At 38.1% G+C, this 26,715-nt stretch overlaps 3 protein-coding genes across 4 annotated transcripts; 2 read left to right on the forward strand and 1 right to left on the reverse strand.

Annotated features, from left to right (window-relative positions):
* Positions 1 to 542: 542 nt before the first annotated feature.
* Positions 543 to 20,492, forward strand: LOC114728359 (histone H1.2-like). 2 transcript variants are annotated; one of them, XM_028915247.1, is made up of 4 exons: positions 543 to 549; positions 6,502 to 6,506; positions 19,609 to 19,704; positions 19,791 to 20,492. In XM_028915247.1, exons 1-4 carry the CDS (start codon positions 546 to 548, stop codon positions 20,298 to 20,300), a joined length of 615 nt encoding a protein of 204 aa, XP_028771080.1. In that variant the 5' UTR covers positions 543 to 545; the 3' UTR covers positions 20,301 to 20,492. The 2 variants fall into 2 exon arrangements, with proteins under 2 accessions (XP_028771080.1, XP_028771081.1); XM_028915248.1 differs by lacking the exons at positions 543 to 549; positions 6,502 to 6,506 and having other exon boundaries at positions 19,513 to 19,704.
* LOC114728361 (heparan-alpha-glucosaminide N-acetyltransferase) lies at positions 7,698 to 13,735 on the reverse strand. The gene is made up of 13 exons (XM_028915250.1): positions 13,467 to 13,735; positions 12,955 to 13,092; positions 11,750 to 11,831; positions 11,410 to 11,476; positions 10,812 to 10,931; positions 10,225 to 10,345; positions 9,928 to 10,044; positions 9,736 to 9,827; positions 9,533 to 9,599; positions 9,319 to 9,397; positions 9,158 to 9,249; positions 8,795 to 8,938; positions 7,698 to 7,994 (listed from the first exon to the last, which is right to left on the reverse strand). The coding sequence occupies exons 1-13, from the start codon at positions 13,647 to 13,649 to the stop codon at positions 7,854 to 7,856; spliced, it is 1,443 nt and encodes a 480-aa protein (XP_028771083.1). The 5' UTR covers positions 13,650 to 13,735; the 3' UTR covers positions 7,698 to 7,853.
* Positions 20,493 to 23,969: 3,477 nt separating the features above from the next.
* Positions 23,970 to 25,162, forward strand: LOC114728360 (uncharacterized). The gene has a single exon (XM_028915249.1). It carries the CDS (start codon positions 24,095 to 24,097, stop codon positions 24,554 to 24,556), a length of 462 nt encoding a protein of 153 aa, XP_028771082.1. The 5' UTR covers positions 23,970 to 24,094; the 3' UTR covers positions 24,557 to 25,162.
* Positions 25,163 to 26,715: the final 1,553 nt, after the last annotated feature.

The raw sequence follows: 26,715 nt of genomic DNA on the forward strand, positions 1-26,715 counted from the left end.
AAACCGGATTAGTTAATACAATGTTTTAGCGCAAGAAAAAAGGGGACGTTTTATCTGAACATTTAACCTTTCTGGAGAGCTGAAAATTGGTTCAAACTTCCAACTCACGCTGTCATGAATGCTTGCTTCGCGATGAAAAAAATCACGCGTAAGTAGAAAGTTTTTACCAACTGCCAAGAGCCGCGCAAGAGAATACCTTTCTAAAAATCTAAACATGGAGCCAAAAAATTCCAAGATATTGTTTTCCTGCACCTTTTTGATTGTGACTTATGCCACTGCACTAACACTGTTATTTTGTCTGTTTGAACATGTTACCTTTTATACGGTGTCAACGTGGGGAACAAGGGGATGCACTCTACATACGTATGACGCGAGAGATAGAGTTGGATCTTGCTAATGATTCATAAACTCCACATGTTCATCACTTATAACTCATAGTCCTTGAAACTAAAGGGTTTTATAATTAAAACAAGGATGAGAGATAGATACCACATTCGCACTGTCTTAATCAAGAAAAATAAAATAAGACTGAAATTGTTGGAAGGATGAGTTGCACGGATCCCAAGCCTCTAATCCGAGAGAGACAGCTTTAGATGGACATCAACTTTAACACCCACATCCCTCTGTGGCAGCGAAGCAGTTTTAGAAAAGTGGGGAACATGAGAAACCGATGGTGGTTGTAGGGAGGGCGCGGCATATTGGAACTGAAAAGGGGACGTGGAAGGAGTAGGATAAGGAGAAGCAATCAAAATGGGCGTGGATGGGAAGTGGTTTGTATTGGATTTGAAGAACAAGCGTGGAGGTTGGTGCTTGGTGGCAGTGAAGTGCGGCTGTGGATGCGGTATGAAGCGTCTGTGATCGGTGAGGCTGAGGAAACGCCTGGCTCTTTGGCGCTCTCTCTTGTGGGCATTTTGGTGACCCCCTAACGCTTGTGAGTTTGTGAAGGCTTTCTGGCAATAATGGCACCTGAATTTCCTCTCATCTTCCACTTCATCTCTTCTTTCGCAGATTTCTTCCTGCTCTCTCAGTGAGAAACCGAATAGTTTTGGTGCACTGCGATTATGATCAGGCATGCTTCTATGCCTAGCTAGGTGCCGCTGCACATGCGCTTGGAGTAGCAAAGCTCATGCCCTTATATAGACCGATTAATTATGGGGAAATCTCATTTATTTCACTTGGGTTTTATCTCTATCAAGAAAAACAGAGTGACCACGCACATGTAATTACTCTGCATTATTCTGCCTTGTCACTTTGTGTACGTACCTTTAGAAGTTTAAGTCAAACGTTCGCGATGAATCACATGCAAGTTCTTGCTTTTTCTTGTTTTTTTTTTTTTGGGGTGACCTGGGCTCTTACTTGTTTTAATTAGCAGAAATCAACTTGAATGCGATGAGATTGGAGAAAATTAGAGGCAGAGCTGAAGATGCGCGCGCGCGTGTGTGATTGAGTTTGGAGCAGGCAAAGTTGTCCCCATTTATTTTATGTTTGCCATCTTGGATCGGTAACTGACGATCAAGTGACATAAAGTGGCGTGCTGGCTGGCGTTAGAGACTGAAATATCATTCCTTTGAATTTTGAACTAAACACGTGAATGACTTGTTGTGTCTTGGCTAATATGGTTATCACGATATATGAAAAATGTTATGTGCCCTAGAGTTGATCGCAAAACTGTTGGCAATAAATAAATAAACATTCGAAAAACAAAGGATACTGGATCGACGAGGGTGTCATCACATGACAGAAACATCAACCATGTTGACCGATTAAATGGCACTCCCTCTAATGTTTAATATTGACTTAATATAAGAATTAGTTTAAATTTTAATTTAATTTAGTTATAAATATAATATTATTTTAATTCATTTTGTTTTTTATATTTATTTATTTATTTTAAAGTAATCCTTATAATAGTTGTATATGTTAAAAATCCCATCAAATAATAATTCTAGTTAATGCACATAATTATTAAGGATATTTTAAAGAAAATAACACCTATTGATTACAAATAAATAACTTAACAAAACTTTCTTGATCTATTTAAATTAGTCAATTGACTCTTATAATAAGGACTGGAAGTAGTATAAGAGTTAGGTGTGCAATTTGCAAAAAATAATAAAATTTGTTAAGTTTTTTATTTGTGATAAATTTATATTGTATTGTTTAAGATACTCTTGTTAATTACGATTATTGGAACTACCTATTGATGAAATTACTTCGGGCAAAATAGATAAATATCGGAGATAAAATGAATTGAGATGTTATATTTATGACCAAATCAAATCTTTAATTAACTCTTATATTAAGAATAAAAGATAGTATATAATTAGATGTTATCTGATATTATGGCACTAAATTCGGGTAAAGTCGTGCCTATTGGAAAAAATTTATTCACAAGTTTTAGACCCTTTACCTTAGTAAAAAATAATTAAATCTCTTTCACTACATTATATTAATTATTTTAAATATCTTATAGAGGCAGAAGGGGTCGCGCCCTGAGCCAGAGCCACCTGAGCTAGGCACAGGGAGCCATCGAATTAGAGGCGGGGTGCCTCCTGGTCGTCTATTTATTTTGTGCAATGCCGCTCTTTTTTATAAGAATTTGATAACTAAACTATGTTATTTAAAAAAATAATTAAAAATAATAAATATGTAATTTTTAAAAGTATATCCTTATTTATAAAAAAGTAAATAAGGGAGAGAAATCAAATAATAATGAGAGAAAGTACGAAAGAGGGCGTGGTATACCAAGTTGTCAACCTTTTAATTAATAAAATATATAAAATTAATTAAAAAAAATGATAAAAACATATTAAATGTTTAAAAAGCTCCAATTGGATTCTTATAAAAAAGATCAACCGAATTCAAATTTTAAGCTCTAATGAAAAAAAAGAAGATCATCGACAGTAAAACTAAAATTGCCGATATGCTTTTAACTTTGTCCTGTTCTTATTTCAGTAGACTTCATCTGTGTGTACATATCGATGGGGTCGCTATGTCGCGCGCACATTCATTGAATTCATCAATTTCTAGCAGTCCTTGCTATATAGATCACATGCCTGAACCAAATTGGTCAGTATAGACTCCAGAGGATAAATTAATAACCAATCTTTGTTCCCGGAATATTAAGGGCAAAAGGTTACCGACAGTGATTTCCCAGTCCTGGTGGGCCCCTCTCCTCTGTGAGAGACATCAAAAGAGAGATGTATTTGCAGTTGCACATAGAGGATGATGAAGGGTAGAACATGTAAATCAATGAACGTATACATGAAGTTTTGGTCTGGTTAAGTTGGTAGACAGAATGTGATAAATGGTGGAAGCTAGCTTTGATGGAACAGCTCTCACTCACGCCAAGCAGAGATTACAAGCAGCACACCAGATAAATTGCCTCGGTTCAAAGTATATATAATAATATGCGACAATGATGGCAGAACTATTAGTCGACAAGTATCAACCAGCGTAGCTTTATTTAATATGAGCTATATATGATATATATATATATATATAGAGAGAGAGAGAGAGAGATAAGATACAGGCATATATTCTTTTCTGTCGTCTTACGGGTTTTCATACAAAATCACTGTGATATGGGGATGAGCTTTGGACATACTCCAGCCAACATGTATTTGTGTGGATAATGAGAGTAAGAGAAGCACGTGAAACAGAGAGCTTATACCAACAAAAAGTAAAGAGACGCTAACAAAAACGTAAGTATCGCACACGCAAATGGAGTGCCAATCATAGGAAATGACGGAGAGGAATGAAAAGGTCGACACGTGGTTGTACGTGGGAATGTAAAGGTATACATTAAGTAAACGAGGACGAGATGAGATGGGTGTCGGCCACTAAGACGCGCGTGTTCGGCTCGCATTCTCGGCCCCTCAACGAGGTTTAGACGATGATTACGACTGTGTCTCCGTAGCCTCCCTGTCCTCATTCTCGTTTGCTTTTCTCGATCACTATGTTTTAGGATAAATTAATCTTAACATTGCTGCTCTTCTGCGACCCCTAGTTGTCTATCCAGCCGGGTACTTTTTTTTAGTTACAAAAGTGATCACCGGGTCGGTCAGAGGCATCCTAACTGATGAATCCATCAAGGAGGGTTAATAATTAGGTGTACCTGTGCTGGAAGTGAAGGGTTTTGTTTGTGGGAAGGGGTTCAAATGGGCATCAAACCGTAGGCGAATGATTTGAGGCCATGTGATATAAATGTGCTTTGGGAATTTTGAGAAATATGATGAGCCCCCACCTCTGAAACGGCGTCAAACCTTAGGTCTGTTGAGTTTACTAGTAACTAGTATAGTATGTGTAGTGGATGATTGGGCCCTCTATATTGGGAGTGTATCTCCACCTCCATGCGTGTATCTCCCTTTTCTTTTTGCAGAGGGTGGTATTATTCAAAAGTCCTACCCTAGCCCTCGTAGTATATATGAAATGAAATCTCCCAGATATCAAAGTTATCTTGAATTCTGTATTTTTTCTTTGCTCGTGAATGCTCGGGACATCAAAGTACAGCAAATGCCCCACACCCCCCCCCCATGTTGTTTTCTGAGTTTCGTCTTTTCTTGCACATTTTCAAAAGCTTCCTTCATTACGCTTCGCTCCAACCCCATTCCGCCCCATCATCCCAATCAGTGTTCTGTATATTTCCTTTTCTTTGTAATCTCAACAACATTCAGTGAGACTCATATAATTTATAACTCACTCTGACGTTTTAATAAATAAAAATGATCCTGAAATTTTTACCTGGTTTCGTTTGTGTGTGTACTGTGTAGAGTTGCCAAGGTTTTGAACAATATAAGGCAACAACCGAATCTCATGCTTGCACATTAAGGCAACAATAAAGATGTGCAGTGTCTTTCAGAATATGACAGTTCTTGTTTTATTCTTATTCTTATCATCTTGCCCAGAGTCATGATTACCATCATGCCTCTTCTGCTCTACTAAAATTTTGACACACAAAAAGGTCGCATCTCAGGAAGGATACATCAGATATTTGCCAAATAATTTTCAAAATTTCGTTAGAGAAGATGTGCAGTGTATTAACCGAATGTCATCATCAATTATAACCAGCTCCTTTGATCATTTGTGTCGTTTTATTAATATAGCGGTCGTCTTCTAATCTTGATCATGTTCTGTTGCTTGATAATCCAGTTTATTACGTGCAAGATATAATTCAACTCAGTTGAAATTGCATTTGCACACGAGTGAGATCGATCAAACACAAAATCAAATCACTGAAAACGGGGCAGACATAAAGAAGATTGCAGAATCCTCAAGGATGGCCCACTCGAAGCTTTGATGGACCTTGTAATCTGTAGGTAGGGCAGAAATTCCAAAACATCACACACAAATGATGAAGCAGCGAGAGCTTTTAATACATACGAAGAGATAAGCTTCCATTTTAATTGGAAGGTAAGAAAGGGTTGAGGTCAATATAATACGCTGTTGGGTGCTTTAAAGCTGGCTTTTTGATTGAGCTGCACACTGTGGCTGGCCTTGACATGTTCCTGCAATCATGTACTCTTCTTACTACACGGAATGATGTGATGGACAAGTTGAGAAAACTCTGGTCATGTGTTGGTGTGTTCGTGAGAGAAGGAAGGTTGACAAATCTGGGGAATGGATCTGGAGGGGACGGTGGGGGAAGGATGGTGGTTGAGTAGACCCAATCCTGAATTCATGTGATTTGTATGAAGGGTCAAGACATTAGTACACCCATTATGAGTTTCATATAGGGTCCCTTGTCTTTCTGATGGTTTCTATTACGTTGTACCCTTCATTCTATGATTCTCATGTTCAGTTCCAGCCACAGTTCGCAGCGACGGATTTCATACCACCATGGTTTCATCGTAACGGGACAGAGGATTCCTCGTGTTTTGAAGGCCACAAATGAGAAAAGGCTTCGTGTGAACCGTTATACCGTTTTATAGGAAAATCCTGTAAATGCTCTTAACTAGACAAGATTTCATTTCATGTTCATGAATCGGCCGTGCTTTTTATGAATTCTGAATAATGCAATATGATTTTTTTTCCCTTTTGCTTTAGATTCTATTATATAAAATATTGTTTGTCTTTTAATCATTAATAAAAATTTGAAGGTGTCTTAATCCGCTATCACACTTCAAAAGATTTACCACTCAAAAAACGTGATAACTATGAATATCTATTACTACTAGTGATCCTTAAAAATTAAAAAAGATATGAATATACCACCTCCGGTTTTAATTATAAGATCTCGTTTGTAGTCTAATCATTCATTCCCCGTGCATCACCAAGGAAACAGATAATCTGAAGCTGCGGAAGATAGAGTTCTAGCAAAAATGCTGTATTTTATAAATTTCTTCCCAATATTAATATATAGATATATCATCATAATATGTGAAATCGATAATAGCGCTCACTGCACATATGTAAACTACTGCTTCAGATTTTATTTTAAAAAACACTATCTACATGATGCAGTCCAACGCCTATAATAAATGAATAATAAAATATTAAGAGTGATGGTCCCCTATTAACCTCATGTTTTGCTTAAGTGAAGGACCTCATGATTTAGTACTAGCACCTCTTGCACGCCTAGCGCCCCTCTGGAAGCGGGGACCTATGGTATGTGTGGTTCATCTATTGGCTGTAAATTCCATTCATTCTATACATTTTTTTGGTATTACTTAAAGTATTTCCAAATCACTTTAAGTTTGAGATTAATCTCTATCAGATTGGGAGGTCATTTCGTACAGATTATTCTTGGAATAAAGTGTAAAGTGATTCCATTAGGAGCTTGATGGAATATAATCTCAAAGGCCAATATCATCCCCCAATTGATCAGGGATAAATACTCCTCAATGCAATTACACTAATCGAGAAAACCACGTGGCCTTTTCACTTTGGTCCCTTTATCTAATGTAGTTAGATGTTTGGATAGAATTAAAATCATGATTTTGAAAGTACTTTTACAGCATGCGAAGTAAATATATGGAGGAGTTTATTTCAATTTGTGAAAAAATGCTTTTAACCTTGTACCCAAACACCCCCGAAATTGTAATTTAAAAATTATTTTCTAGTTACAAGATTATTTATTCTTAGTAAGTAAAACTGATTCAATGATTTATTTTTTTTCAAATTGAAGAAACAAAAATTCAATATTTTATTTTTCAATAGGTGTGCAAATTTTTTAAATAATTAAAAAACTGATAAAAATATTTTAATATAGTTTTATATGAAGGGTATTACTATCCAATCAAATAAAAATTTTCATTTTTTCCATCATATATTGGCTTTGTTTCATGTTTCATGCAAGCTACTATAAAACTCTTCTCATATATGTACCTCATATTTTATAAATCACGATTAAAAAATTACTTATAAACCATTCTAAATAGGACTTTAAACTTCCTGATCTCAAGATCTCATCCCACAGTTATTGTTCCCATTAAAAAACGTCATAAACCAAACGAGCCCAAGGTCGAGTTTGGTTACTGGCCTCCTTACCGCGTAGAATGGAATGGCATCAGTTAAACACTACTCCCATTGTTGGTTTGTTAAAAAGAAGAACCGAGATTTATCCGTACAAGCTTCCGAATAATTGTAATGAATAATCTTGACCTGGAGAAACAAGAGAATCCTATACTCAACACATTTTCTGTGATCGTTATATGTGTAACGCACTCTAGAAGTCTAGATGCGTCAAGAACGTTGACAGACAGCTTTCAACTAACAGAGAAGGATCGACGAACGTCACCAAGATTATGTACAGCACAGATTATACACGATTGCAGTGTGTAAATTGAAATATATAATGCTGGTTCCTAGGATAAGATATCTACAAGAAAGTACATATATACACTTCATCATCTTTATAATTTTATGTATATGCCTTTCTTGTGGAGCAAACCGGCACATAGTCCCCAAAATAATATTTCAACTATTACAAAGACCAGGGTACCCCACTTTTCGGAATGGAATATGATCTGTAAAAAAGCTTCCGTGCCGTCAACCTGCATAAAAAATACCCATTTAAGAAAAGCTAACAATCATTCATGTGAAAGTCTTCAAATCACCCTAAAATAATAACGGAAACCCAAACGCCACTTGTCCTGCGACAACTAAATATTTCCATTCCGAAATTTCAGCTTCACTTATTTAATTTGTTTTTGTGACTTTTATCTCTGTGAACAACCTATAGGTCTTAAATTTGTATCATTTGAAGTTCAAAAGTGTATTTCCATGTACAGTTGAAAAGAGATAGACAGTTTCCTGCAGCTAAAATTTTATATAACTAACATCCGAAGATTTCAGTCTCTCTCTTTTCAAATAAGATGGGGAATGACTATTTGGAGTCTGAATCAAGGTCCAGGGGGAGGTGGGAGGTCTGGAAGAAATATTATTGAAGTAGGCAGCACACCTCCAAAGTGGAAGCCATGGGGAGCTCAGAAGGGAAATGTTCACTACTGTTTGGTAAACTAAAAGATTGATTGATCAAGAGTGAAATGTCATCAAGACTCAGGGTCAGTTTGTTTGAACTTTTTTCTTTTTTTAAACAAAGGTGACTTTAGTTGGGGGAATAGTGGGGGTTGGGGGGAGCAAGGAGGAGTTGGGGGAAAAACTTTGAGCTAAATAATTTTTAGTTGATAAGCTAAAAATAAATTATTTCCAACACATCCCGTATTTACCTCGAAGTCCCCCCCGCCCCAACAAAACACTCCCCCAGCTAAGATCATTTAAAACAAACAAACAAACTCCCTCTCGAGAGGTTGTAACAAAAGAACTAACTTATTGTAACAGAAAGCAACAATACCAAATTATTTTTTGGAGTACGCCAATAGAAACCCTGGACAGCTGCTGGGAAAATGTCACAAGCAGCTAGTGCATATACAATAAGAGCATTCATGCCCATCCATTGTAGCACAACTGTAGGTTTTCTGAATTTCTTGATGTCAACCTGCAATAAAATTGTGGCTCAGTAGATTTGCAAAGAAATAAACATTTGAAAGTAATTAATCAAATTTACTATTATTAGTTTTTTACAATCACGCTCAGGCTCGGACTGGCCCCAGGGGATGCTGTTCAAGATGAAGTTATTATCAGTAGTTGATAACTTTTTTTCCCCCTCCATTACTCGTAAGTTGTCACTATTTACCAAACAGAATGATGAACTTACAATGTAATAAACAATTATTAAGATCAAGCCTGATGCTCCCGCGGTGACACACATGTAACTTAATGTGTACAGTGCTTTAGATAAGGGAATTCCTGAAAAAGCCTTGCAGTTGTGAATAAGAGAATAAGACGTATCTTTAGAAAGGAAAATTTTGATGGTACCTGAAATCTCCATAATGTATCCTGTCAGTAATAGAGGGAGGAAAAATGTGGACCAAAGAAATATTCTCTCTCTGTGGCCCTGGAGACAAAAATATGTGTAATTGATATAATCATGATATTGATAAATACAAGACAGACATTATATCTACTAACATACTGGTAGACAGGTATCAAGGGAGGGTACTGAGATGCTAAAAGATTTATAAATTCGCACCTGAAAAAGCACCAGTATGTGTCCAAAATGTAATCCCATAAAACATGTAATGGCAGCCATCAATGAGCTGGAGTAATTAGCAAATATTTTACAACCTTCATATTGAATGACGATTACGACCTTTATATTCATCACCGTATATAGTCTAGACTCTAGCTTTCTGGAAGTCAAAATAGCAAAAATGACCAAATAAAATATACAACCTCAAAATACCCTCTGGGTCAAACGGGGCTAGGCACCATGTGGGTGAATCGGGAGGCAATGGTCCATAGTCAGGTGAATTAACGCTGCACTCCTGAAATAAAATGTAGGTCAATTAGTTGATGAAATGAGTGAAGGAGCTAATAAAGCCAGTTAGCGGGTGCGTCCCAGACAGCAATTTTCATGAGAATAACCTTTGTTCTTCTGTACACTGGACGTTGATACATATGATGTTCACCAAGAATTAATCTATCAACGAAGCCTGCTGCATTGCAAGGAGGTTCAAGACTGCCCCTCACACCACAGTGAACCTTGCAAAGAAGTATTTTGAGTTAAGTTAGTTCCATTTGAAAGTAAATGTATAAACTCACAATAAAAATAAAACACAGAAAGCCAAGCCATCATAATGCTTAGAGCATGGCAAGAAATGCTTATGTACACATTATTTTCAGCATTTAATGGTACAGACTGAGAAATTCATGCCAACTCACAGTTTCAGTAACTGATATATGATCAAGCAAATTCATGTCAGAGAGTTCTAACTTCCAATTTGGAACATAGAGGAGATACAGTAAGCATAGGTAAACAGAGCACAGTAAGATAGAAAACATCCTGCACAAAGAAACGGAAAGTTAGAACCAAGCAATGTTATAAAGGAAAAAAAAATGTTATTTCCCACAGAAGCTTTAGCATCCAAAGTAATAGTTCATAATAAATCAGCACCTGTTTAGCATCCATACATATCTTAGTTAAGCAAGTTTCATCTTAAAATATGTTTCACCACTAACATGTTCATTTAACCGGAGAACTCAAAATATGTTTCAATTTGCAATTCATAGCCAACAAGACAGAATCCGCATCAGAGTTAAATATGAAATCGTCAGGATTGATTCAAAACAACCCGTCCACAAAAACGTAGACTTTTAAACCATAACATAAAAAATGACACAGAAACATGATGCGCATTTTTCAAGTAATAATCAATACAAAATTTCAACTTACTCCCTTTAACGGACATTTTTTTCAAATCGCATGTTCAGTCAAATTGAAGTATAAAACAGAAGAAAAGTGAACTAACCACTGGAAGGAGTATTTCCTCATAAAAGCTGCCGCTGAATCAACTGAGATGTTATGGTTTACTAGCCATATCTCTGATATTGAGACCAAGAAGTATCCAATCGATATCCTCTGAGTAATATAAAAGCAAATTCCGAAATTCACACTAAGGCATAAAAGAAGAGAAAAAAGAAGCGCAAGTATAAAGCTTAAGCAGCAGATAATCCATCATGGGACTACAAATTCAGTAGGTAGATTAAGAACAGAATGAACCCTAATGAGTTTTTCTAATTACATCAATCATCCTGAAACAATGAACCGTCAGTGCAACACAGGTTGGGGGAAAACATCCTTGTAATACAACTTTTCATCACAGAGCACCAAGAATCGACTGTATAATAATCAATAAGGACCAAACTGTGCTAATTGGTCCAGCAATTAAGAGATTTCATTAAGCATATCAAACAGTAATCACTGAATTCTAAGGCACATCAAAAGAAATTACCATGAACAACAGTAACACTAAACCTACAGAGTTAGACACGAAGAAAAAATTAATAAATTGTACAGCAATGAAGAATAACCACTTCACTAGTCATGGGGTCACAGTACCTGAAGTACCCAACCAGCGTATCTTGCCCACATCAACTCCATATGTTAGACTGCCACGCCCATGGAAATAACCGCCTATGAATAAGATTCAGAAATAAACATCAACGTAACAAGCATCAATTGCAAGTATAGCTACATGATCAGCCTGCCTGTAAATTACAAGGGAAAGGTTCCTTTTGGCCAATGAAGCACAAGTTAAATATGCATTTCACGATGAAAAGCCAACAAAACCAGGATATAATTTTCTATGAATGCCGAGGAGCTCAAAATAATACAGGCAACTTTGAGCTTCTCAGATTTCAGCAGTTCGCAAAACCAATGGAAAGGCAATAGGGCAAGAAAGCACACCTTGTAGCAACAAACCCAAAAGGAAAAGCTTAATTGTCCTCAGTATCACTTTTTGAGTAGCACTAGGTTTGCTAGAGATTTTCTGAAAAATTACACCAAAGGTCAAGAGACTGGTTTATTGTTTAAAATTCGGACTATTTAATAAGCTGCATTTATATGAGAAAGTCACTGTACAATGTCCAAACGATCATCTCTAATTATTATAAATCAAAAGATCTAAGCTAGTTAAGCCTTAAGTACCAATGCTTTTAGCAAAGTTTTGTGGAGGAAAAAGTAACAGAAGGGACTTTGTACTTGCTTATTTATATGCCCTCCTGAAAAGTCTATGGTTAAATACTCAAGAGGACAGAATAACTATAGTCTACAACCAAATTCGGGGGGAACAAAGAAGGAAAAAAAATCAACAAATGTTTTTTTTTTTAAGCAAGTCAGTAGTCAGTACTGATATCTGCCTCTTTATCTTTCATTTATAACGTTATGTTTACTTAATTAGAGGCAGGCCAGCATGCATGCCCAATCAATCACACTTTTTCATCATTTTTATTTCCACACCATAGCGAGCCATGGAGATAAACCACCTGATGAAATTCTAGCGTGTTAGGGAGATACTAGAGATGAGATTTGTTTTAGATGAGCACTCATCTTGTACTTTCCCTTCGGTACCCCCACACAGGCTTTCTGCAATTTCTTAAAAATCCAGCCAAGGGCACAATGGAACAAGCTGGTGGACGACAGCATAGCATCAATATGGGATTGGCATTACCAGTGATGGAGAAGGAGACTTTAATCAATAGCCCTTATAACTTCAAATTTCAAAAACGTGGTTCACAACCAATATACGTTTAGACTTTAATCAATGACCCTTATAACTTCAAATTTCAAAAACGCCGTTCACTACCAATAAAGGTTCTTTTCTTCTTTTCGGCCAATCAAGCACAAGTTAAATATGTATTTTACAACGAAAAGCTAACAAAACCAGGATTTAGTTTTATATGAATGCCAAGAAGCTCACAATAATACAGGTAACTCTGAGTTTCTCAGCCTGCAGACATTTGCAGAGCGTTATGGCCTTCCCTTAACTAATTAGGAGTACATTCCTTATGAAGAACTCGGCCCGACATTTTGCATTTAAAAAAAGGCGAAAAGATAAAGAGGGTTATAGAAGATACGATTGAGGGGCAGAGGCGCCAGAAGAAGCATCCTACCTTGTATACAAGACCGACTGAGACGCCGACCACAAAGAGGAAAAACGGCATTACAAAATCCGCAAGTGTCACCCCAAACCATGGAGAATGATTGATGGATGGGAAGGCTTTTCCCGCATCATCAACTAAAATCATCAACTGCGTTAAAAAAAAAAGAAGGTATATTAGAGGACAACACATAACCCCAAAACTCAACCAATAAAATTGAGAAATTTTGTGTATCGATAAAAGCAAATAAATGCAACTGTAACAACGCTTCTTCCGCAGTTCCTTTAAAAATTCAGTAAAATCACTAGATGGGCCTGTTGCTTGCTGACATTCGCCGCCGGGGAAGGGGGTTGCTTAGGGTTCCCCTTCAGCTATCGAGCTATACAAGGCACAAGATAATTGCCAAATCCAGACAAATGCACAAATTCATAAAACCTTCATGGACTCGAGCTGGAAAGGATTTCGCGCAATTAACAGCAAACAAAACAGAAAACGAGGAAATGATTTCGAAGCGGATGACAAACCGCAACAGTTAAGCCCCGGAAGACGTCGACAGAAGCGAGGCGTTGATTAGGAGCAGTAACTGTTGGCGTAGGTTTATCTGATGAAAAAGGAACGACGGTGTCTTCATTTTGATGGATGGAGCTACTGTGGGAAAGGAGAAGAGGGGCTCGTTGCTCCTCCGTAACATCGACGCACGTTGACATTTGCTCTTGCCTCGGCACGGCGCCTGCAGTTTTCTCGACTATGAACTGATCAAGAGTAGACCAGCCCGCGACTGCGACCGCATTGTCCCCTTCTTGTCGTTAGTCACATTCCCGGGAGATAGAGGCTATTTTGGTATCTTCATGTATCACATCGGAATTCAGAGTAAAATAATATACTGTTCATTATTATAAGATCTAATTAATTTATTTGGAAGATTAAAGACATTAGTTAAGTTGCTTATTTATTATAAATAAGTGTTGTCTTTTTTAAAGCACTTTGTTAATCATGTATATTACTTAGAGTTATCATTTCATGAAACATTTAATATGTGCAATTACTTTAAAGGACTATTTTAAAAAAATAAATAAATATAAAAGATAAAGTGGATTGAGGTCTTATATTTAGAACAAAATTAAAAATTAAACAACTTTTTATAATAAGGAAGGATGTAGTATATACGCACAGTCCCAAATTGAAGGTCTTCTTTTAATTTAAATGTATTCTATAGTAAGTGGCTAAGTGCTGTGGACATTTAGAGATACTTCCTCTGACCCTTGTTTAGAAGAAATCTTTTTTTTATTTTTTTATCATTTTTCATACAACTCTGGGTATTAAATATTTTTTCAGTATATGCTCATATTTAAGGACGCAATGAAAAATAGAAAATAATATAATATTAAAAAATAGCATAATATAACTGTGTTTTTTTTGGTAATAATATAACTGTGTTTTTATTAATGTGTGTGGATTAATTAGTTACTTTTAATAATAGGACGAGAGAGTACAAGTCATCTGCTTGCATGCGCATTGACCCACACTGATAATGTTGCTGCGTGGAAGATTTATGGGATCATGGGACAAATTAGTGTCACGCAAAGCTTCTTCAACCCTGTTGGTCTCTGTAGATTTTATATGGTCGCGGGGTATGCCATACTGTGCCCTCTAAGAGGGTGTTTTGATAGAAACCAAACTATGGTTTTAAAAGTGTTTTTACGATTTACGAAATAAATATGTGGAAGAGTTTGCCTCGTTTTGCGGAAAAGTGCTTCTGAAACAATGGTTTGGAGGTTACCAAACACCTCCTAATTAGCCTGTCAATTTGACGCACTGTAGTGAAAAGAACTCAGCATCCATATTTGACGTAGAGTTTATGGTTGTGTTTGTTGGAGCTTCGACAGGGGAAATCAGAAAAGCCACGGCCACTGAGTGAGGGCCATGCACAAAAAGGAAGTCAGTCTACGATGCACGAGGCATGTGTGGGCTAGGAATAGGATACGCAAAAAATGGTTCAGGGCTAGAATTAGCTTGGATAAGAGGCAAGAATGAGGAATTGAAGAAGCAAAATGCTGGTTGATTTCATTTTAACTAGCCTCCACTACATGGAGGAGCTGGAAAGATATCTCAACTTCATTAAAATGGAAAAAGCTAAGCATCTTTAATAAACTCTGGACGGGAGAAAAGGCACAGGGAGTGCCACACAAACAAGGAGGAAGGCTAAGGCTGGGATACACCAAAAGGAGCAGGGCCACGCTTTGGCTCGAATAAAAGAGGAGGTGAGAAGCGCAGGAATGGGAGTACAAGAAGCAAGATGTTGACAGATTCCGGCCTTCACTTCAGTCTCCCCGTAGAGCTGCAGGCAGAAACTGAATTAAGCTTCATGATTGTTATCTCACAGGTTTTTTTAATTATACTGCTACATTGAAGCTGCTAGCTGGAGACATGCCTCTGCAGATATGGAAATGGAAGAGCAGAATGTATTATTGACTGCGGTTTTAAAATGGAAGCCACTGTTTGAATTGAAAAATTCATCTGTTTGGGTCTGCTTAGGATGTGCATTCAGCCGTCACCTCCTTCCATAAATGATTATGATACAACGCTTGTTTGTGGGCCTCAGAATGAAAACCGCAATGTTCGGATGTATTTAGCTTTCAAATGATTATTACAGGTAACTCTAACCTTATCATATCTAAATTTTTTATATATTATATACATATTAAAATAATTATTTTAAATAAATAAAAAATTAAATCTAAACCATCTAAATAAAAAATAGATAATCCAAATCTAATAAACTTAAGATGCTCGTCAAAGTAATAAGTATTAAAACTAGTTCCATCATCAATCACCTTGTATATAAGTATTAAGTGATCATTACAGTGTAACTCTAACTTCATCTAAATGCACAGCTCTGCTTTAGTTGTTTTAACCATTTTTTTATTCATTGGGATCGCTGCCTTCCCTTTTCAACAATACCACCTCCGGTCTTACTTATAAGAGCTAGTTGACTAGTTTGAGAAGATTAAGGAAGTAAATTAAATTAGTTTTTTGTGATAAATAGATGTTGTCTTCCTAAAATATCCTTGCTAATCAAGTGTATTAGCCATAACTACTATTATTAGAATAATTACTTAGAAAAAAAATATAAATATAAGAGACAAAGTAAACTGAAATCTTATACTTATGATCAAACTAAAAACCAAACAAGATGTTATATAAAAAATAGAGGCAGTATTTTGTTGCCTCAGGTTCAAGTCTTCGCATAACTGTGCACTCTATGGTCGCTCAACTATTGCCTGAATTTGACTGACGAGTGATAAGTGACGACTATGCCCTTTTCTTTTCTTCAAAAGAAGGGAATCCATCCGATAGACTGAATTTATTATCAGTCGATGACAGTGACTCGACAAATTTAAGCGTTAAATTATTTAAATACTTGGAGATTAATTGAGGCCAAAATTAATTACTGAATGAGCATCTAGCCTCGCCATAAATAAGTAATCTTGCGTAGAATGCTCATCTACGTAGGAGATTAAAAGAAATGGAAGTTGCTTAATATGTAAGCACAGAGGGAATTTCAGGAGGAAGAAAAAGCTGGGCGGGGAAATGGAAATATGGAATTATTAAGTTAATAAAATAATAAAGATGAAATCGAGTGTGGAGTTGCTAGTATTTGATGATGGGATGATGCCTCGGAAGATAAATCACCGACAAATGATGGGGTCACCAATACCCATGCGTCGTGAATCCATATTATTTCATTTCTCCCCCTTCCCCTCCCTTGACCTACTCACCCCTCTCCTCCTCCTCCTCTTAATTCCCTCACTGTTCCTCTCCCTTCGCTCCTCTTTTCCACCGCCAATTCCCTCAGCTCGGAAACTATGCCCACTTCAATGGCTTTCATCTTCTTCTTCACTCTTGCTCTCTCCGTTCTCTTGTCCTCATCCACCTCCTCAACCACTACTGTTTCATCTGTTTCCGCTGTCGCCAAAGACCAAGTGGCCTGCGCCATGTGCACGGAGTGCGAAAATCCATGCCAACCCCCTCCGCCGCCCCCACCGGTGATTGAGTGTCCCCCGCCTCCAAAACCTCCTGTGGTGGAGTGCCCACCTCCACCCGCGCCACCATTGCCTCCGCCGCCTCCCCCTCCGGCTCCACCGTGTCCTCCAGATGCATGCGAACCAGTTCCTGAGACGCCGCCATGTCCGGGCGGACCTGACTGCAAGCCGCCGTGTCCGGGACCTGATTGCAGGCCACCGTGTCCGGGACCTGGTTGCAGGCCGCCGTGTCCGGGCGGAGCTGATTGCTGGCCCCGGCCACTGCCGTGTCCGGGCGGACCCAATTGCATACCAGGAATAGCATTCCCAATATACCAACCAGGCTACGAGGAGAGCCACGCCGGAACAATCGGTGGCTCAGCGCAATCCTTGACCTCGGTGGCCATTCTCTGCCTTGCATATTATTACTTGCTCATTTAGTTGTTCTTTTTCCCCCATCTAGTGTGATATTCTGTGTGTGTAAGCGGACTCCATTATCAAAGACAGTCGCAGTGACCTGAATAAAACAGGAACAGGCGATGACTGGAGCCCAAATAAGGTGTACGTTAGTAGATGATGACGGACGGGCACAATATGAGCCTTCGGCTATTTAGATCGCAGTACTCCGTTGACTGTTTCTTATTAGTGGCATTTATCATCATGTCATTGATTTTGTGTCACGTTGGAAGGAAGTAATAAATTGTTTAGTTTAACCATATATTCGGTTGCTCTTTTGCCTTTAATTGTTTTCATGGACCGGATGATATTATTATTCGTTTTCGCAAAGCACTCGCGCGCGCGAGGATGTGCTAGGTGGATGGGGAAGTGGGAGAATTAAATAAATGGGCAAGAGGGAAGAGAATAAATAGGTTGGATGTCTATGGCGTAGGAGATAAAGCGGGATTCTTGAAGGTGGGCAGTAAGTGGAGGACAGATGATGATGGGGATGGAATGAAGGGTTGTTGAGATAAAGGTGGGGCTGGAGCATGGGGTGTTCTTTGTGTTTGTGCAGAGCAAATAATGCACAACTTCTCAACAATGTTAATACGTGTCTGGTTCTGACTGTTTTGGATTTTCTGAATTGTTTGTTGTTTCGGTTAGAGCCCTTACCCTAGAGGACGGATGGGATCAAGTGTACGAGTGAAGAGTGGGCCATCAATGAGAGAGTCCGAGGGAGAGAGCCTTTATGGCAAAGGGATGGCGAATTGGCTTTTATTCAGCTTCTTCAACTTTATGCGCGCATCTTTAAACTATACATGTCAAAACGGACACCTCTCTTTCCTCCATTTGTCGCCTACTCATATTCCACCACACCCCCTCAACAGCTTATCTTCTAGTCGCCTCAATGCGCGCACGATATATCTTCGTAATTTTATTATGTTCTCCCCGTTTCTGGCATCTCTAATTAGCATCTTTAAACTACGTATGTATCGAAGAGGCTTCCTTCAAATAATATTCATAGACCCCGTATCAATCGATATAAATCTTAAATCTATGCCACGTCGCATTCTTCCCGATTGAAAATGGAACGGCTCATTTAAAAAATTATATATATTACGACATGTATGACATGTTGTTTGGCTGCTTAATAACAAAAAATGGAATTCAATTGGCTAATTTATAATTATTTGTAAATACCTGCGTCAACACTTCACTGTCTGAAATTTTGAATTTGTTTTTATACTTTATAACTAGGTTAATATACTCTGGGTCTTTAAATTTGTTCTCATTTTAATTTTGATTCTTTAAGTTTTAAATTATAGATTTAGTTGTTTAAGAAAGTAGAGAGGTATCCCTCCCCCCATTTCTAGCCATCTCTAATTTGCATTTTGCATCCACAAATGAACTGGCATTTGACTGTTAATTGCAGGGGTTCAAGGGTAAAGGAAGCAGGCCGACCAAATATATACATGTGTATGTAAGTATTGAGGAAGCCTTCTTCAAATAATATTCATAGACCCCGTATCGATCGATGTAAACCATAAATTTATGCCAAGTCGCATCCTCTCCGATTGACAGTGGAACGGCTCAATTTTTTTTTTCAAAAAAAAATCTGCACGACATAAATAACATGTTTTTTTTTTTCCCGGCTACGTAATAGTAATAAGATACGGTATTCAATTAGATAATTTATATAATCATATGTAATTAATTGCATCAAATTTTCAATTCGCTGTTATAATCTATAAATTTAATTATTCCACACTTTCTAATACTGATTTCGACTCATGATAATTGAAGGAGTGTTTGGATGAAAATCAAACCATAGTTTTAAAAGTAATTTTACAGTATACGAGTAAATATGTAGATAAGTTTATCTCGATTTATAAAAAAGTATTTTTAAAAAACAAATTTTCTAATTCCCAAACACCGCCTGATTAGCAATGGAAAAGCAAAAAAGAGAGTTAGAGAAATACAAATCAAAGTAATATAAAAATTCAATTCATCCATCTTCTTCCAATTACAACGGAGTACTAGCAAAACAAAAACAAAATCAAAAAACAGAAAGAGAAAGTAGCCGCCAACCAAAATCACCGACTATCCACGTATACAAAAAGTTATCCCGCCAAAACTCATTACAAATTGAAATTCAAATCAAAACGCTCTTTTTGTGCCACCATCCTCCTTCTAACCGACGTTCCAGTTACTTTCCATCGTCTGCCCTCATCCTCCAAACATGGCCAAAGCAAATGCTAAGGAAAAATCCACTTCCGCTGCTCTCCATCCCCCCTATTTCCATGTACTCTCTTCTCCCTTTCCTGTCTCTAACATTTTTTCACGATCTTCTGTTAATACCGGCGCTGTTTCACGTTTCTTCTTTTGCAGATGATATCGGACGCCATTTCTACGCTGAACGATCGCACGGGTTCCAGTCAGCAAGCAATTTCCAAGTTCATCGAGGACAAACACAAGTCACTGCTGCCCCCGAATTTCAGGACACGGCTTTCTGTTCAACTCAAGAAGTTTGTCAAGTCGGAGAGGCTGTTCAAGGTGAAGAATTCCTTCAAGATCTCCTCCACGGAGAAAACCAGGACTGCCAAACCACGCAAGAAGGGCGCGACGCCTGAGCAGAAGGCTGCCAAGAAGATCGCAGAGCAGGGGCTGAAGACCAAGAGGCTGAGTCACGTGAAGACGCCAGAGGCTCTCAAGAAGGCCCGCAAGGATACTGCGAAGTCGATAGCCTCGTCGGCTGGGAATGACCGGAAAGTGAAGCGTCTGAGTCAGGTTAAGACTCCCGACGCAATGAAGAAGAAGACCAAAATTACCCCTGTGAAGAGGAAGACTACTTCCATACCCATTAAGTCTTCTAGGCCTGCGAAGAAGGCTAGGAAATAGGTCAGTTCAGTAACTTTAGCCATACTATTCATGAAGTGTGAGGCGTGCTGATTAAATATTACGCAACGCTGTTGTGTTCTAGATTTTCTTGATTTGATTCCCCTGCAGTATATGTTAATGCTATTCTGTTGTAATATCCTTGTGTGGGTGTTGACAAATGATGATCACAGATTCATGGTGGTTGCATCAGCATCTGCTTCGTTTCTTGTCCCGTTACATTTTTCCAGTTTTTTAGTCCAACCAGATAGTTTGCCGTTGTGTCTGATGCGTCTCCGATTGGCTGATTATGGGAGGAACTAACCATTTTCACTGGACTCAATGTTGGTGACAAATGAGAATTTAATCTGTCGCACTGTGGGGAATTCATGTGGATTTTGGACGTCGGGTTCTCTGCTCTGCGTTTATTCAATCATGCCTAAAGCCCTTTTTTTTTGGGGGGGGGGGGGGGCGCTGAGTTACCCGAACTTCATTGTTTGGGAACCCGAACGTATTATTTGCAAGCTTTGAAGTTTGAACCACACTAACCAGATTGGTTAAAAAAACAATAGCACACTAATCACATGGTCTGCGACGTAACATGGGCCGCTCAAGCACAAGTCTGGCTCAAACAGCCCAAATTCTATTCTATTTTTTTTAGCACTAATTTATCGGGATAGAGAAGCGGAGATCACTATGGTGTTTTTAAAAAAAAAGAAATAAAAAACTTATACCCTTCTTCTGTCTCCCATCCTTGCCCTTAATGAAGGTCGCTGTCTTAATTGATTGCTGGGTCCACTTCTTTCTAATTTGCCGCTTCTTATTTAATTTGATCACACCAATATCAACAACCATCTCAAAGGATCCAGGTAAAAAAAAAATTAATGAATGGTTATCTTTTTATACGCCATACAGAGCGAGGGAGCCATCTCTGGCTCAAATACCGGTCTGGTTAAATATCCACATGTTTTGCTGGGAGAAAAAATCCACTTGAGCTGTCCTGCCCCGTGACCTGAGGAATATTATAGTAGACTTGAAATTTAATAAGGGCAGAACAAACAACGAATTGGCGCGGTTCTTTTTGGTTGTTTTTTGACATGTTTGGTCATATGTAATAATGATATTACCTATGGTTATAATTATAAATTGTAGACTATAAATAAGATTTCATAATAAAAACCGAAATTAGTAATAATTAATAAATAGGATCATAGTTGGCCGTAAAAATGGTGAATGTTGGGATCAATTCCTCAATGTCTTTTTCCGGCAAATTCCCAGCTTGCTTGCCCTTTCATTCTTATTTATGTTTTCTTTACCTTATTATGATTCATGAATGGGGGATTTGTTAATTGGCAAATGGACTTTAAAAAAAAAAACCTTAGTTAAAGAATAAGCTTCTTTTGTTATATTAGTCGTTCTCTCAATAAGCTTCAGAATGTACAAATTGCCAGCTTTTAACGAGGTTTTCTCTCCAACATGGGTTTATTCACGTGTTGTAGTTTTATAGCGCTCAATATTAATTTGTAGAGTATTTTAAACATTTTTAGTTTTTAAATATGATATTTAATCCAATAATGAAAATTAATTGATACGCATGATCCTTAAACAAGTGCAGCTCGATCGCCAATGTTCTTTTGTATATCGCTGTCTCCCCTCCTGGTAGGACGATGAAATGACGAGAATCACATATTGGCACATTAATACCATGCAAAGTGGGGGGGACAATCTCCATTCTTTATGCATTTGTAGCCCGTTGACCTGCTCTCGTGAATAGCATCACCACATCTTACGCTCACGTTCACAGCCATCGCCATGGATGGAGATCCAATAATGTCTTTTAGGCACCTGACCAGAATACCCTCGCACTCAACGTGATATTCTTTTTTATGAGTATTATGATTGTGATTATAATTCCAGTTGAAGTATGTCTAATAGTATTAAATACTACTGAGTCCAAAAAAAGGTACTCCTCCGGTCCTAAATGTAAGACTCTTATACATACTATATTCTTACATTTAGGACCGGAGGAGTATTAAATACTACGACACCACACCTAATACCCTGACATTGCGGAGACCCTGACTTTGAATATACTCATCCTCGTGCATCCAACAAAAAGAATACGTACGCTTCAGCCCAATATACTTGTTTGTTTGGGGTTGGAGAGGGACACATCTCACTATCTCAAATATGAAAACAAGAACCCCTTCACCAAATCAATGGTTAACGGAGTTAATTTTTATTTTTATTTTTTCATTTTAAAACATCAAAGTTAAGCCTGAGTACAATTCTCCTTTGTTGGTGCCTTTCTGCACATTAATTACCTCCAAAAATATAGCAGTACTCTTTTTCGTTTTCTCTTCCTCGCCTTAAATTCTGTCATTTTCACAACAGGCGTGATTAAATGAAACCAAGGGCGGTGGTTTTGTCAACGACAGGGCTTATCAGTTGCGAAAGATGTTCATAGGTTCATGCCACTTAATTTTGGGCTGCGGTACGAAGCTCGCTAATCCCCCAGTTAATTAGGGAGCTTAGGTCGTAAAAGAAGCTGGCTTCCTAAATATGTGTGCAACCAACGCACAGATCTGGTGCTTCTTGTTTTCTCATCATACAGCGATTGCTTAACAAGAGAACCGTGTGTTTTCCATATGCTCACATTTCGAGCCAATTCCAAAATGATTAACTATTAATTGTTTCCGACAGAGGACGGATAGAAATAACAATAATGAGATGCAGCAGATAATGTTTAGCTTATTTAATTTGTTTGTGATGGTGAGAGATTATATTGTATCGTGGGCGACTTGTGCCCTAGACCCTTTTTTTTCTTACTCTTAATATAATTTTGATCTTTTATTTTTTTATTTTGATTTTGATTTCTCAAAATTCAAATTATAGATTTTTATTTTTTAAATTTTTTATTTAAAATATTAGTCTCTATAATTCAATAAAAATCGGGATCATTTTACCTTTAAAGAATTAAAATCAAAATAAAGATAAAATTAAAATATTAAAAATTATATTAATCCATTATCCTTTTTTGAATGAAAAAACTGGAGGGGTGTTATTCATGTGGCCACCTCTCCTCCCCATTGGCCTCAACCGGATCACGATCCGAATTTATAAAATTATCAACCGAAATCCACGACAAGATGCTGATCCAACTAATCTTGGATGCCCACAGGGCACATGCCACCTCCCTCCTCATTAAATATCCTTACCTATTTTTCATACCACTATTTACTTTTCACTCACCCTTTTTTGTTTTTAATAAATTTATTTTCCACTCCTTCAAAATAGTAAAATCTTATCAGTGTTTGTTTATTTTTTACCTCTACCATTTTTGTCTTACTAATGCGTCATATATTTGTCATGAAAGTTATGTACTTTTGACATCAACAAATCTTCCGGGCGTCAGTAGAATTATATTTCAAAAAGGGGAAACCTTTTCAACACAATTTTCTTGTATTTATAACTTTAATTTATAAAAACATAAATTCTTCTGGCGGGTCCCTCACTCGAATCAGTACACGGTGTGATTCGTTGATCTGAACGGTGGATTCGCGATGCTCGTCTCTGTTCAGTGTTGACATAAGTAATATAATAGCGGCGTAAAATGAAAATAATAATAATAAGGGAAAAGCGGGGGAAGATATATAGGCGGATGTGTCAGCAAATTCTTTAATGGCTTCACCTCTCTGTGCCTAGGTTGATTATCTGCCCTCTTCACTCTCGCACCCACCCCCTACCGTTTTTGCTGCTTCCCTTCCCACCCTCTTTTTCTTTCTCTCCCCAGAAAGAGCGAACAACAAGAAGAGGGCATGGAAGGCATTTCGGTGAGCATGCTGAAGGGATTCAAGGACTACTGGAGCAGAAGAGGATACCGCAGATTAAATGGGTCGGGCCGGCGAAGGAGGATCTGCAGGGTGCAGCTGGGAAGCAGCCGGAGGAGGCGGTTCTGGAGGATCAAAATGGCTCCGAAGATCCGGTTGTCGAGGATTCCGTCGCCAAAGAAGATGCTGGTGTGGCTGAGGGACGCCTACGTGAGAATGATGATGAGAGTGGCGAACTCGCGAGCCATGAGCATGAACGTGGGCGGAGCGGTGATGAGTTTTGGCGGAGGCGCTGCCGCCTCGGGCTTCGGGAGGGGACCTATGAAGGAGTACGACGAGAAGATGATCATCCAGATGTACAAGTCGTTGATGTTGAGGCAGGCACACTTGGTGCCCTGCGACACCCCCAGAATCTCCTCTGTTGTCGCCGCCTGCCCTCCCAAAACTTGAAAGCCATCACTGATGGTGATGATGCATCGGATCATGTGTGGCCTCAGGACTCTGAAGCTGGCTTCCTTTATTTGCTCTTTACGATCCATGCTTCAGCCCCTTTCTTTTCCTGTTCTTTTGAATGTAACCGCAATACCGAAATTCCTCAGCTCGCTCGCTCACTCACTCACTGTTATAAGGCCTCGACCTCAAATTTTAGGAACAAATCGGATGCTGATCTCGTGCTTGCAATACATCCTTCGTCAAAATCTGTAAATACCCTCCCTTCCCCTTCCCCTTTTTCTACTTTAACGAGACTTCTATCTCTCCTACTGATGCTGTAATAAGAGCTCCATTGCGCCCCATTTGGATCACGTACGCCTTCAAAAAAGTATATGTACGATTCCTTTAATCCAATAAAATGCCGCAGTTTCGATATTTCTGTCTCCGACATTAACTTCTTTTTTAAATTTTCCCTTTGCATTATGCACACAAGAGAACAAGAGACCCCTCTTTTACTGGTGCCTCCAGTGTTGGACTTCAAAGTTTCAGTTCATCAGGTTTTGCTTGAGGACTATGATGGTGATTAATTTGGTTGACACTACTATATATTATCCTTGTAGTTGATTGTTTTTTTTTCCCAATTTCCGTCCCCGACTTTTATTACTATTCATTGTTATTTTGGAATCCTGTGATTTTAAGGCGATCTTCGTTATGCACATTCAGCGGCGCAGTTGATGAAATCATGAGATCTGAGTCGGTGTCAAAGGATTTTAAGCATCTTCGAATTAAATCGTTAGGGAATGAGGACGAGGAGAAAACATGTTGATGTTGAAGCCACCGCATGAAATGAGTAATTACTAGATGATTAGGAACAACGGGGCAAGTATGCTGGCAACTCATATTTTAAGTGAGATATATTGTTGGTACGCTACCACTTGTGTCAAAATTTTTGTATGCTAAAATAATGTGAAGGCCATAATTTATCAATTTATGGGAGGATGTGGGAGGACCTAACGCGAATAAGACCAGCCACGCCTTTTCCATAATAGTTGGCCAGGCCAGGCCTATCTTCTTCCTTTTTCAACCCAACCCAACTCTAACCTCCCCGTTTTACTCCTGTTTAACAGCTAGACGGCCGTTTAGTGACAACACGACAAGCCGTTTGGTGGAAATTCAGAGCCCCTGCTTCCCTTTGTGTGTATTTATTAATTTATTTCAGTTCCCACTTACCACACAGGACCACCAGCTTCTATGCATCGCTTTCTCCATTCTAAACCTCGCGTCAAGGAATGGAATTAGTGGCGTGCATGCTTTTGGTTGAAACAAGTAAACTTCGTCCATTCCATTCCCATCGCATGGAAATTACAATTTCACGTGTCATTGCTGGATGAATAAGTAAAATGACCAAAATGCCTACACGTCTTCATCCAATTATTTCAATTATACGAGTATTAATCTAAGTCTTTAAATGCGTCTACGAATTATTGACATTAAAAATACTATTTTGATATACTTTTTAATCTCTGGAGTATATTATTTTCACCCAATCAAACATAAATATGAATTAAACAATTCATTCAGTCTTTATGACATCTTATTCTATCAGACCTCATTCCCATTCCCCTAAACATATCACGCAAACCTGACTGATCCTTGCATTTCATACTCACGCCTCGGGCAGTGATAGGCCGACAGTGAAAAAATTATTTTTTATTTCATAAAATATAAAAATACACAACACATATTATCCTTATACCACCAATATTTAATAATGCTATTACTTTTGTCATTATTATTTTATTCATGGACGCAAAAAATATTTTCAAATAATAAAAAATGGTTCTCGCTCTATGAGTCCATTTTTTTGCAACAAAATAAAAGCAATATCGGCCTCGTAGTTAACCTTGAGGAAATGTAGGTCCGACCTCTTTATGTTTCTGGTACATCGAATCTACCAAACAAAACTGGAATAGTTGGACCACTAAATAAATTGGGCCACGAAAATCCCCCGTCCATTTGGACACGGCCCTTCTTCATTACTTTTTAATCCACTATCAAATTGCCATCACGTGGACCAATCATTAACTCATCACCAATACCCCCCCTCATATCTATTGTAACTAACACTCTCAGTTCGTTCTTTCCGCTGTATTAAAAAAACAGTCTCAGTTCGTTTC

Source organism: Neltuma alba, unplaced genomic scaffold, assembly GCF_004799145.2.
Source record: "Neltuma alba isolate B1F8T4 unplaced genomic scaffold, ASM479914v2 tig00012535_pilon, whole genome shotgun sequence".
NCBI lineage: Eukaryota > Viridiplantae > Streptophyta > Magnoliopsida > Fabales > Fabaceae > Neltuma > Neltuma alba.